Raw genomic sequence first — 12543 nt, forward strand, 5'->3', positions numbered from 1 at the left:
AGGCGAGGTGTTAGTTACAGGTAGGCTTTGTCTTTTTGGCGGTTGTCTTCGGGACTCTCCACGCTGGAGAAAAGTGACGATAAAAAGTCACAGGTCCTTTCCATGCGTCTGCTATTAATGGCACAGTCCTGATCTCGAATACCGCTGTCGATGAACACATGTGAGACGCACTTTATTTCGTCAACGGTGCCCGGAGAAATCACAGCACTGTGCAGTATAGCATCGGGCTAAGGTGCACTGCAGGTTGAGGAACCTCTGTAGGCATGGACTGTGCGCCCCCATGACACAGGAAACCACGATATGACGAAATTGCCCTTTGTGCCTCTGGCGGTTTAGCTCCGTGGGTGCAAGCCTGCGATATCCACATTTGACAGCGTGTGTTTTCTAGCGTCCTATCGCGCAGGGTTCTACATAAGAAGTACCAGTAAACCCCCGACGGTCGACCACTCAGTTTCCTTAAACATGGCCTTTACGATTGCTGTAAGTTTTTCTTCTCTGGTGAAGAGCATGTGGACGCTTGCGTCGAATGGTCTCGTGAACTACATCACAGGTGGATGTCAGCCTGTCTGAATACCTAGTCAACAGTGTTCGCCGCCGACTGACTCATCACGATCAGATCGGCAATCGTGGGTGACAGGACGGACCCCTCAGGAAGGCAGACGTTGAGTTTGACACAGTAATTGGTACTTGGAATAGGCGACGGATTGTACTGCACGCTGTACCCAATACTTGATGTAGGGGTTCTAGAACGCTCGTTCGCATGTTCTCTCCATCATCGTGCGTCACAGGGTAAAGCTGTTTACGGCACTGTTTATTGTAAATGCAGTCATATCACCAGCCGCGCTTGTTTAGACATCTATAACACACCATCGATTCAACATATATGTAGAGACTAGGCTATGCTTCTTTGTTGCCTACATACATACAGTACGGCTCAACCGTGGATTGCCACGAGGTCGGCCTACCACATGGCTACTGGATTGTGGCGGGCAAGGGGGTGGCAGCATCGTAGCCGACAGCGGATGGCTCGGGCTTGAGCCGAGACGCTAGACATCAGGCTGTTTGCATGGCATTGGTACTTGAACTTTCAGATTTAACTTATTTGTATAACACATGCCGTAGGTGATTAGTGCTGCATCGACCTGTTCACCCTTTATTAACATGTTGTAAGTTCGTGGTCGAGTAAGGTATCTCAAGGCGCCGAATCACAGGCGTTGGACTGAGGTAATGTCTTGCGTCAGGTCTCACACGTTGCATGAGTCTCGTATCTGCTCTTCGTAGTCGCGTGGCTTCACAAGGTTGCGCTTGCATGCAAGTACAAGTAGATAAAGTACGCCACGGGGGTGATGCCCTCGACCGAGAAAAATCAAACGCATTCATTCTTCCTTCAGACCCCGAGATGATTGAGATACTGGTTCAAAGGCGTTAACCCAAGTACGACTCTGACCGTTCCGAAGATTCAGCCCGTTATACAATACTGACGGTGTCAGAAGAATCGCTCACAACGTAGAATTTGTCGATCGATTTTTGTGTTCTCGAACTTGATCAACAAGTCTTTGCTTTGGCATACGAAAACGTAAATTTCTATTGTATACAGTAGATCATTCTCGCGTCGCACATGTAACGATCATTCCCAGGGGGTTTTCCCTTTTAATCCTACAGCAACCCTAATGTTTTGCGCTTATCCGGTAACCTTGTAGATGGACTCGGCAAGGCGCTTAACGTTGCCTGAAGTAATACCGGCGACAGAGATTCTGCCATCCTTGGTGGCGTAAACGCTGCACTCCTTCGCAAGTTGATCCATTTGCTCAGGCTTGAGTCCGGTGTATGCGAACATGCCAATCTGGCTGGTGATGTGGCTCCAGTCGTGCTTGCTTCCGAGCTTCTCGAGGTTCTCCTTCAGAAGAGCACGCATGGTTATGATGCGGTCAGCCATGCCCTTGACCTCGCCGAGCCATTGCTTGTTCAGAGCAGGGTCGTTGAGGATGGTAGAGGCGATACGAGCACCGTGAACGGGGGGGTTGGAGTAAAGGGGTCGGACAAGGATCTTGATCTGTGAATCGACACGCTTCTTCTCGGCAGCGTCCTCGCAAACAATGGAGAAAGCGCCGACACGCTCACCGTAAAGACCCTAGAGATCGTTAGCTAGCGGTCAAGTAAGCACGTTGGCTATTGGACAGGGACCTACCATGTTCTTGGCGAAACTCTGGCAAAGAGCAGGAAGATGGCCTTCCTTGATGAAGTGGCGAAGCGCAAAGGCATCCTTGTCAGTGTCACCACTGGCGAAACCCTGATATGCCATGTCGAAGAAAGGGAAGTGACCACCCTCCTTGACGACGTCGCTGATCTTTCTCCACTGCTCCTCGGTAGGATCGATGCCGGTGGGGTTGTGCGCGCAGGCGTGGAGAAGGACAATGCTGCCCTTGGGCATGTTCTTGATGTCCTCGACCATACCATCAAAGTCAAGGCCAATGGTGTCCTTGTTGTAGTATCTGTACTTCTCGACCTTCAGGCCGGAGTCCTTGAAGACGGCATTGTGGTTGGCCCAGGAAGGTGTGGGGATGTAGATGGTCTTCGCGCCAGGGTAGTGTCTCTCGAGGAATGCTCCACCTATCCTCAAAGCGCCAGTGCCGGAGATAGATTGAGTAATGGCGATTCTGTCTTCCTTTATTGCGGCAGAGTCGGGGCCGTAGGCGAGAAGAGCGGCGGCCTTGGTGAAAGCAGGGACACCAGTGATGCCAGCGTATTCCTTGTCGAGCTTCTTCTTGATGACTTGCTGCTCGGCCTCGTCGACTGAAGGGAGAACGTAAGGCTTGCCCTTGTCATCACGGTATGCGCCAACACCTGCAAGCAATTAGGGAAGCTACAAGACTGATGCGAGTGGCGTATTCTCACCGAGGTTGATCTTCTCAGGATGGCTATCGGCCTTGAAAGCTTCGGTGATACCAAGAATGGCCTACGTGAAGGATAAGGATACTTGAAGCCGATCGCTGACATGTCAATTGGAGCTTACATCCTTGGATGAAGGTTAGCTATAAGCTGCACGACGATGACGATGACGACAACTGGAATTTGACTCACTGGAGGACCTTGTGGCACTTGAGACCAAGCTGAAGCAGCTCGGACACTCTGTACTCGGAGCTTGGGAGCCTGGGCTCTGAGCTGGCGAATCGCGGTACGTGAGAGCATTTTGTGTAAGTATATTATTGAAGGAAGGAACAAGCAAGAAAGGGAAGGCGTTCGAGGGATACTCTGGAATATTAATTGATTGACAAGTGAGTCGCCGGCGATATAAATCTAAAAGCGCTATGCGAATATGCAGCAATGACTGGAGAAAACCGGGGATCATCTTGGCACGCGATTTCGGCTGAGGTGACGGGAGAATACCGTAGTTGCCGGGCCGATAGGGAAAAGGTGATGGCGCTTTGAACATGTCGCCTGATACATGTTGTTCTGACTCCTCTCACCTACTGTACATTCAAGGTGTTAATTAGTGCTGCTGCTGCTATCACAATTGGTTTAGGAGAACCTTGTGATCCGCTGAAGAGAGAAAGGCCAGAACGACTTCAGTCTTTGTACGGCGAGCCCTACACAGAGTACGGGTGTGATAGCCATCTCAGCTCAGTGAATGATCATAATTGTATATGTGCAAGGTAATGTTCGAGGTCACTGTTCGTCGTCTTATTTACCCTGTGGGAAGACACTTCTTGAGACGAAGACATATGTACAGCGTACGCCTCACTCGGTAGAGCAGTGACTTGGTTTGTTCGGCAGACAGGTAAGGTAGGTACGAACAAATTAGACAAACGCAGCAAATCTACATCGGTCTGAGGCCTTCTCCGTACATCATGGATTGCTCTTGCTCATATTTAATCATTCGCTCGACTCGCGTCCCATCCACAGTAGAATAACACCCTTTTCCTTATCTTTCACTTTTGCGCTACACACCTAAGTCTACGCAGACGCACGACTGCACGAAAATTCCTCTAACCATTCAAGATTGTCGTCTATCTGCACTTCTCTTATTTTCTCTACAATCATGGTGTGTTTTACATCTTTGGCCGTATGTTTCTTCACGGCCTTCCTTGACATCAGCTTCCATTTCAGCACTTGCAACGGTCTGGTTCTGGTGATGATCAAGATGCTCTTAATCATGGGCATCTGCATTTATCTGATGATCTGCTTGTGCATTGCACAACCTGCTTCTGCACAACCTGCTTCTGGACGAGTTCAACCATGGAGCATTCAAGAGTCTTTACAAGGTGCCTTTGATTGTGGTAAGCTAAGACTTCAACACAATTCAGTATGTCGACACGTCGCCTCTATGCTTACAGAGCTCATCTAATTGCATATCAGATTTCGTCCGCAGTCTGCTGCGCGAACTTGAAAGCAGTTTGCGGTCAGTATGGTCCTTGCCTTACGACTTGTATTTCCTCCTGCAATTATGCATAAACCTTGACACGGCGCAGTTATTTTACGCGTCAGACAAATCGGTCGCCGATACTCCGAATGCAATTGGAACTATGATGCAAAGTCTGTATGAACATGATGCAGCGCTCGATGAATGCAACCTAGTGCTGCGAAAATCACTTGCGGATATTGCCACTACAAACGAGCCAAAGCAATTATTCGACCTAATACACTGGTATGCTTGGGATTTGGCCAGTACCACGATCGTATGTAACCTGCGAACCGCCTTCCCTTTAGTCAAAAGCTAACCGTCTAACAGCTTGAAACGTCGATGGATGATACAGACAAGAAGGTGGCCCTGAGTTGTTCGGGCACCTACAAGCGGTTCCTTTTGGCCCAAAGGAAGTTTCTGAAGCTATACCCTTGGCTCACTAAACTTGGGATTCATCTCTCCTCGAGGCTTCGTGCGCGATTTGATGACGGAACAATGCTTGACCATGTCATCGAAGACAAGTTCGGCTCAAGCCTCGACAACAATGCCAGGTACTCCTGGATCAATTGCCATCATCAGGACAAACACGACGACACCGAAGATTGCCATAGATGTTATCAGGCGATTTCTACCGAACGCATTCACAAAATAGTGAACTTCCTATTGGTCGCCGCTGTGGCTGACATTCTGGCGAGAGATATATATGCGACCTTGTTACATATCAGCCGCGGTCCTGAAGTTACGGCCGTTATACGTGGAGAGATAGACCAGCTCTTTCTCTTACTTGGTGGGCCTCCTAGACTCGAAGAGATTGTTAAGGAAAGGCGTGGACTTCCCTGCCTTCACGCACTCTTCGAGGAGAGACACCAAACATACAATTTTGAGCCGCTCTTGTATGCCGAACGATTCCTCAAGATTGGTACCGGTTTGCTTGACGGACGGGATATTGAGCAAGTCGACGTGGGAATACAGAGTATACGCAGATATTATGTTCTTGTAGGGAAGATCATCCTTCGGCTACTGGGAAACTTCAGCTTTACATCCACGTCCAATCCGTGTACGAACGATGGAAGTTCTTTCGGTACAGAAGCGTGCTTCAACGTGCTGCCGTCACAACGGTGAGGAAGTATTATGCACCAATGCGTCTCCCATTAACAGAGGCGTATCATATCGCAGCTATAAGTTACCACTTCGATGCTCGCATTACTAATGTCATATATGGCGCCCGCAGTTGCAACAGAGAGTTCGCGCTTTATCAATACGCAACCATCGATGGCTCCAAGACCGAGCCCATCTCGGATATCACAGAGAGGCGCAATGTCCACACCGCCATCCGTAAGTTGACCAATGGTATGCTGGACAGTACCACAAACGATAAGGACGACCGTATCACAATCCACACTAGTCGACAATATCACAGGCATGTGCATGACCCAAGACGTGGAAAACACCAAACAAGTCGAAGTCGTCGCAGCGTTCGTGCTGCTGGTGCTCAGACGGGTCCTGATCCCAGAACATCCAGCTGGAACACATTCGGCGCTATAGTTGCAGATAAGGATCGCATTGCAGACGACGCAGCTAAGCACCGCCTAGAGGCCGAGGCGCTTGTGAGGAAGACGGACAACGCTGAACCCATCAATACCTATCGAAAGACTGCACTTGTCAATGGCGTGCGCACTATAGTTGGTGTCACGAGTGCCAGTAGCAACACCGAAGAGAATGCTATTGACCCAGCATACAGCAAAAGCTTACAGCGCAGTCAAGGCCCTGAGGTACCAACAGGCTTCGTTCCGCCTCATCTGCGGACTGTTGTGGTCAAACGAGGCAGTGATGAAAAGGTCGACACTTCTTAGAGGGAAAGGATCGATAACGGTCATGATCCGACATGTATTTGATCTCAAGTTGTTGCGCTTGGCCTCGACCTTTTGATCGTCCACGGAGGTGTGAGCTATATGCTTGACGTCTGAGCAAGTATTCAGCCAAATCGACGTGATCATTGGAATGTTTGTGGGCCGCGGTGACTTCCAGATTCAGTGGCCGGACTGATTGCTTGTCGATCACGCTGGAAGTAGTGCAGAACTACCTTATCTTGTGCAGCCTTGTTGAAAGGCTAGCGTTGAATCTCCAATAATCGCAAAAGGAATGACAGAAATGATCCCATGAGATCGAGTGCAAGACGCGTACTGATTGCGAGTGAATATGTATACAAACGACTCTTTGAAAATAATGAACCCATGCCAGAACTCCATTGTCCTGTTCTCAGACGCCGTACGACTCGTTATATCATTACCATCAAGTCATTATCCCAGAATGAGGGTTCCTGTTAGCTGTACTTTCCCTTTCCCCTGTCCCGTCAACAATTTGATTGAGCCGCCCTCATCACTTGGTTTGCAAAAATGAGAACGCGAAATCTGTCCATTCCGTTCTTGAACACACCAAGGGCGATATACCCTATGGCATCCTAGACCACATCGAGGACATAGAGCCCGAACGTCGGAACGGGTCGTGTGGAGTTGGTAGCGGGGAATAGTGTCGAAGATGGCGACGGAGACGAGTACGACGCAGTAGAAAAGGGCGAGCCAATCTGCTCGCCGACACTATTGACTGTGCCCGAAGAAGGCAGCAGCTGTTTGCTAATGGTATCAGCAGACGAAGACAGCGCCAAGAAGCCCTACAAAAGGAAGAAACACATTAGTATCCGACATGGAAATGACATGCAAGGGAATTTCATATGGGACCATATTTACCCCTTGGACGGTGTTGACGGTCGCCGAAGCAGCGTCTTGAGCCAGCTTCAGAGGCTCCATTGTGGATGTTGAGGAACTGAAATTGACCAGCGTACGTGCATGAATTGAGGCTGGTCGGAGGATTGACGAAGATGTATACACCACTGTTCTAGGCATTGTGCGAAGCATGATTGATTGGTCTGATGTGAAAAGTTTGGAGAGTAGAAAAAGGTGCAAGCTGAGATTTTTGTATTCTTTCCGTGAGAAAGTCAGCGGAACACAATGCCTCCGGACCAAGACAGAGGGTATCAAGTCAAGAGAGGACGCATGAGGTGTGCAAGCACAGAAGCTAGGATACGGTGCTCATATGGGAACTCAATGACCCCTCCTGATACTTATTGCATGTTACAGATACGGTACCTTCACCGATAAAGAAATTCGCCTCCCATGAAAAGTGGCCAGATGACATCACACGATCTGGGGTGATGGAGTAGAGCCATTGAGTTTCCCCACAAATCGTGCAGACCTTTCGAGGGTCTTCTCTGTTCCGGCCTACCTAACTGTTTATTCTTGTAATTAGACCAAAGCTGCGTCCGACACTGTTGTCTTGTGCATGTCTTCGAGCCGAGATCATAGTGCATATGATTGTACGCGCCTTGTAATCAAAGCACGCGGTCCATTAATTTCGAAGTATCGGTTGCAGCATTAATACACGGTAGGTCAGGCGTGCTGTTGACATCAGATTTGGCGATAAAGCGGGCTTTACCGCGCTCTCCAAACGAGTCGACTGTGGAGAATGGCTAAAAACAAGCACAGAAGTGTATCGTTGGTTAGGGGCGATCACCTCTGCTGTCGATCAAAGTGGTATCTCCATCATCTTTAGTATCGCTCCGTATAGGCGGCCGGCCGGGAACAGTTGACACTTGTGCATCTGTTTGTAGGGCGCGAGTGCCCTATCAGTACCATGGACAAATAGGTTTGAGCTTCCCGAAAAGGCAGCTCTCCCTATCTGCCAAGCTCTCTTACCGCGTCCTTGTTCCAACCTCGCCTCTACAAATACTGGCGATGAAGTAATCTGTTTTAGAACTCATTCAAGATGCAGTGTCTAACCTACCGATCTTTGCGAGCTGCCGGACGGCTTCACGCAGCTTCCTCACGATGCTCAGTCTTGTTGACTCGGCAATCGCGGGGGTTTCGGAGTACTCCAACCCGCAGAGTGTCGACCGCTGATATGAGTGCCGACGATATTGCTGAGTTAAGAGTCAAGCAAGACCGTTTGATGCAAGATATTCACCATACCTGCCAATGGGGCAAAGGACAGGCTTGGGGAAGGTATGTCGACAACCTGCTCAAAACTACCTTCACTACACTTTGATGGACCATGTACTTGAAGTCCTAACCTTTCCTATGTTATACAGTGACCCAACAGAGACTGGTATGTCTCGTTTGTCACTCTCGGATTCTGACAAGAAAGCACGAGATTGGTTTGACGCCACAACCAAGGCATTAGGCTGCACGGTCACAGTCGACAAAATGGGCAACCAATTTGCAGTGCGACCTGGACTGAAGGATGGTCCGCCGACTTGTGCCGGATCTCATCTGGACACGCAACCAACGGTACATCCAGAACCTCTTGCTCAGCAGTATGTTTTTATTGACAAAGAACAGGGCGGCCGCTATGATGGCATCCTCGGTGTAACAGCTGCGGTAGAGATGCTGCGTGTGCTACACGAACACGACGTGCAGACGACATATCCAATTGGCGTAATCAACTGGACCAATGAAGAAGGCGCGAGGTTTCCCATATCCATGGTTGCTTCTGGTGTCTGGGCGGGTGAGATACCACTATCTCACGCACACTCTCTCCAGGAAGTGGGTGGTGGGACCGCAACCATGAAATCGGAGCTTGAAAGAATTGGCTATCTTGGTGAGGTAGGTTGTAGTGCTGAGAGTATGCCTATTGCTGCGCACTTCGAACTGCACATCGAGCAAGGTCCAATTCTGGAGGCCGAAGAGAGAAAAATTGGCATCGTGGGAGGCGTGCAAGCCTACAAATGGTTTACGGTGACGGTCAAAGGGCGTGACTGCCACACCGGCACCACTTCCTTCGCCCATCGCGCAGATGCACTCTTGGCTGCGAGCAAGATGATCCTTTACTCGCACCGAGCCGCGACCGCAAATGGTGCTCTTGCGAGCACCGGCATCTTGACCTTGAGCCCTGGCTCAACCAATACCGTTCCTGGTACGGTAAGCTTCAGCCTCGACATACGCGCACCACAGGACGAGACCGTCGAGATTGTCGAAGCAGCGTGCAAACAAGCTTTCGCGAAAATCGCGGCAGGGGAGAATGTTGATGGTCTGAACGACGGATGCGCTCCGTCCGATCGCCACTGTAGCGCGGAGTGGCGAACGGACAGCATCAGCCCTGCTGTCAGGTTCCATGATGACTGCATCAAATGTGTAACAGATGCGGCGAGTGGCCTCTTTGGCAAAGACAAGGTCGGTTCACTTACAAAAAGCATGACCTCTGGAGCTGGACATGACTCGGTCTATACAAGCAAGAAGGTTCCGACCAGTATGGTGTTTATTCCATGTAGAGATGGTGTTTCCCACAATCCTGAGGAATTCTCCACACCACAAGATTGCACTATTGGTGCGCAAGTACTAACAGGAGCTGTTTTGAACTACGATCGATTACGGGCACAGAGGGGAGCATAGTATGTTCCTTACGGCCACACCGTCTCCCTGGTTGCCTACGCTGCCTCACGTCACTGAGCGCCGACTTCGCCGATGCGATCGCTCAACTGATACGGCGTTGTACCCGTCTCATACTTATCTGCACTGACAAGCGGGCAAGGCGCACACAGTACTTGCACATTTGTTCGACGCTAGCTTCGTATTGCAATAAAAGTCGAAGCAGCAAAGATACATACTCTGCGCGCTCTGCTTGCACCGGTTTAGGCTTCGTCGGACGGCCATCATACTACGACGGACTCGGTATACACTTCCGGCGACGCAACTCTTTTGTTTGTATGTTTATTGAGTCGAGTATAAAACCGGAATGACCGCTTCTAGCCGATGATATTTCGGCTATCGGCGCTTCTCGACGTCAGCCTTGGCGAGCTTCTATCACTCCACATGCACCACGACTAGATATTTTCAGAATTGGCCGAACCGTGCATCGAAGATCCACCGAAAGTCAGGACCGTCGCACGTTACTCATGAAAGATAGATTTTATGTCAGAGAAACACCAAACCGTGCGCGGCAAGGGTGTTTCTTTGACTAAAAGTATCTGTATACTGCGGAGTAGTAATGCGGAGAACAAGATAAGCCAGATCGGGTACATATTAGTAGGTTCGAAGGCCTACCTCTTTTTCGTTGTAGGTTCTGAGTTATCAACTTTTGCGGTTTTCTCTGTATTCTCGTCTTTGCATTGTCCTCTTCGTCCAGCGCTTGTCACTCCAGCATACATCATGGAAGGCGTGAAAGATTACGACGTCAAGGAGTTTCCTGAAGCGACTGTCTCGCTTAGCAAAGATATTGGCGATGTCGAGAATGCTGGTCCTCGAGAAACCACCAAGCGTGGGCTGAAGAGTAGACAAGTTCAATTCCTGGCCTTGGGTGGTGCCATTGGAACTGGATTGTTCATTGGAACCGGTAGTACTCTTTCTGTGGTCGGACCTGGTATGGCAGAATGATGAGCTTTCACTACAATCTTGTGTCTGACAATGACTAGCGCCATTACTTATGGGCTATATCTTCATGTCATTTGTAAGAATACGCAACAGGTACTCAGAAGTTGCTAAGCTAATTTGTCTAGGTCGTCTATGGAATTATGAACGTTTTGGCAGAGATGACCACATACATTCCTCTGGAAGGTCTATCAGTCCCGTACTTTATCAACCGATTTGTAGATCCTTCTCTGGCCTTCGCAACTGGCTGGAACTACTGGTACACGCTTGCAATGCTTCTTGCTACCGAAGTGACAGCGGCCTCTATAATCATTCAATACTGGACCACGACTGTGAACGTGGCTGTGTGGATCACGATTGTGCTCATAGGTTAGTGCATTCCAATGTTGCAGACCATTAGTTCTCCTGCTAACCCTCGAGCAGTCATTCTGCTCTTGAACATCATCGCAGTATCGGTATTTGGAGAAGCGGAGTTCTGGTTTGCATCTATCAAGATTCTCGCGATTTTGGGCTTGATCATCCTCGGTGTCGTACTGTTCTTCGGAGGCGGACCGAATCACGACCGTTTGGGATTCCGTTACTGGCAACACCCTGGCGCGTTCAACCCATTCATTGTGGAGGGCAATGCCGGGCGATTCCTTGCCTTCTGGTACTCCTTCATCAAGTCTGGATTTGCATTTATCATGTCCCCTGAACTTATCACCACCGCTGCCGGTGAAGCCGAGAACCCTAGACGTAACATCCCCAAGGCCGCAGACCGCTTCATCTACCGACTTTTCGCATTTTACGTTCTCGGCACGCTTGTCATCGGTGTCACCGTGGCGTACAACGACCCTGCACTGATGTCCGCTGTGGCCAACGGTACCGGAGCTGGTGCCAGTCCTTTTGTCGTTGCGATTCAAAACGCAGGCATCGGTGGTCTTAACCACGTAATCAACGCAGCGATTTTGACTTCGGCTTGGTCATCTGGTAACTCATGGCTATTCGCCGGTTCGCGTATGCTTTACTCGCTCGCCTGCACAGATCAGGCACCCAAGGTGTTCCGTCGCTGCAACAAGAAGGGCGTTCCGTACGTTGCCGTTCTCTTCACCTGGGCCATTGGACTGCTCGCGTACCTCAACGTGTCAAATTCCGGCGCTAGCGTGTTCAACTGGTTTACCAACATCACGACCATCTCGGGCTTCATCGCCTGGATCGTCGTGCTCATCACCTATCTGCGCTTCCGCAAGGCCCTGATCTTCAACAACATGCTCGACGCCCTGCCCTACAAGACCCCGCTACAGCCCTACACGGCGTGGTTCTCGCTGATTGTCATGATCATCCTGACGCTGACCAACGGCTTCTACGTCTTCGTGCCTTCGCGCTGGAACGTGTCTGACTTTCTAGTCGCGTACATCACGCTGCCGATTTTCCTGGTCCTGTACCTGGGCCACAAGGCGTGGTTCAAGACGCCCTGGGCGATCGGCGTGCAGGACATTGACGTTTGGACAGGTAAGGAGGCCGCCGACGCCGCTGAGCGCGACTATGTCATTACTGTGCCGTCGACGTGGTATGAGAAGGTCTGGGACTGGATTGCCTAAGTGGATATTCTCCTTGAAGAGATTTTATTGTCTTTGTTGCTGTTGCTTTGATTGTTTCTCTGCGAGGTTTTTGGGCATTTTTAACGTGTGTACGGAAAAGGGAAAATGAGAGACGTCCTCGACGGAAGTGGGAGGTTTATGA

General features: G+C 50.0%; 4 protein-coding genes across 4 annotated transcripts; 2 read left to right on the forward strand and 2 right to left on the reverse strand.

Annotated features, from left to right (window-relative positions):
• Positions 1–1681: 1681 nt before the first annotated feature.
• On the reverse strand, positions 1682–3189 carry AAFC00_002102 (uncharacterized protein; the record flags this gene model as incomplete). Its single annotated transcript, XM_069341378.1, has 4 exons — positions 1682–2131; positions 2189–2844; positions 2896–2956; positions 3082–3189. The coding sequence occupies 4 exons, from the start codon at positions 3187–3189 to the stop codon at positions 1682–1684; spliced, it is 1275 nt and encodes a 424-aa protein (XP_069201455.1).
• A 3674-nt stretch (positions 3190–6863) lies between these two features.
• On the reverse strand, positions 6864–7209 carry AAFC00_002103 (uncharacterized protein; the record flags this gene model as incomplete). The annotated part of the gene is made up of 2 exons (XM_069341379.1): positions 6864–7073; positions 7150–7209. The coding sequence occupies 2 exons, from the start codon at positions 7207–7209 to the stop codon at positions 6864–6866; spliced, it is 270 nt and encodes an 89-aa protein (XP_069201456.1).
• Positions 7210–8359: 1150 nt separating this feature from the next.
• AAFC00_002104 (uncharacterized protein) lies at positions 8360–9846 on the forward strand (the record flags this gene model as incomplete). Its single annotated transcript, XM_069341380.1, has 3 exons — positions 8360–8460; positions 8547–8745; positions 8797–9846. 3 exons carry the CDS (start codon positions 8360–8362, stop codon positions 9844–9846), a joined length of 1350 nt encoding a protein of 449 aa, XP_069201457.1.
• A 756-nt stretch (positions 9847–10602) lies between these two features.
• AAFC00_002105 (uncharacterized protein) lies at positions 10603–12401 on the forward strand (the record flags this gene model as incomplete). The annotated part of the gene is made up of 4 exons (XM_069341381.1): positions 10603–10813; positions 10866–10900; positions 10950–11190; positions 11245–12401. The coding sequence occupies 4 exons, from the start codon at positions 10603–10605 to the stop codon at positions 12399–12401; spliced, it is 1644 nt and encodes a 547-aa protein (XP_069201458.1).
• Between the last annotated feature and the right edge of the window lie 142 nt (positions 12402–12543).

The sequence above is a fragment of the Neodothiora populina genome (assembly GCF_041146345.1).
Source record: "Neodothiora populina strain CPC 39397 chromosome Unknown canker_contig_14, whole genome shotgun sequence".
Taxonomy (NCBI): Eukaryota; Fungi; Ascomycota; class Dothideomycetes; order Dothideales; family Dothioraceae; genus Neodothiora; species Neodothiora populina.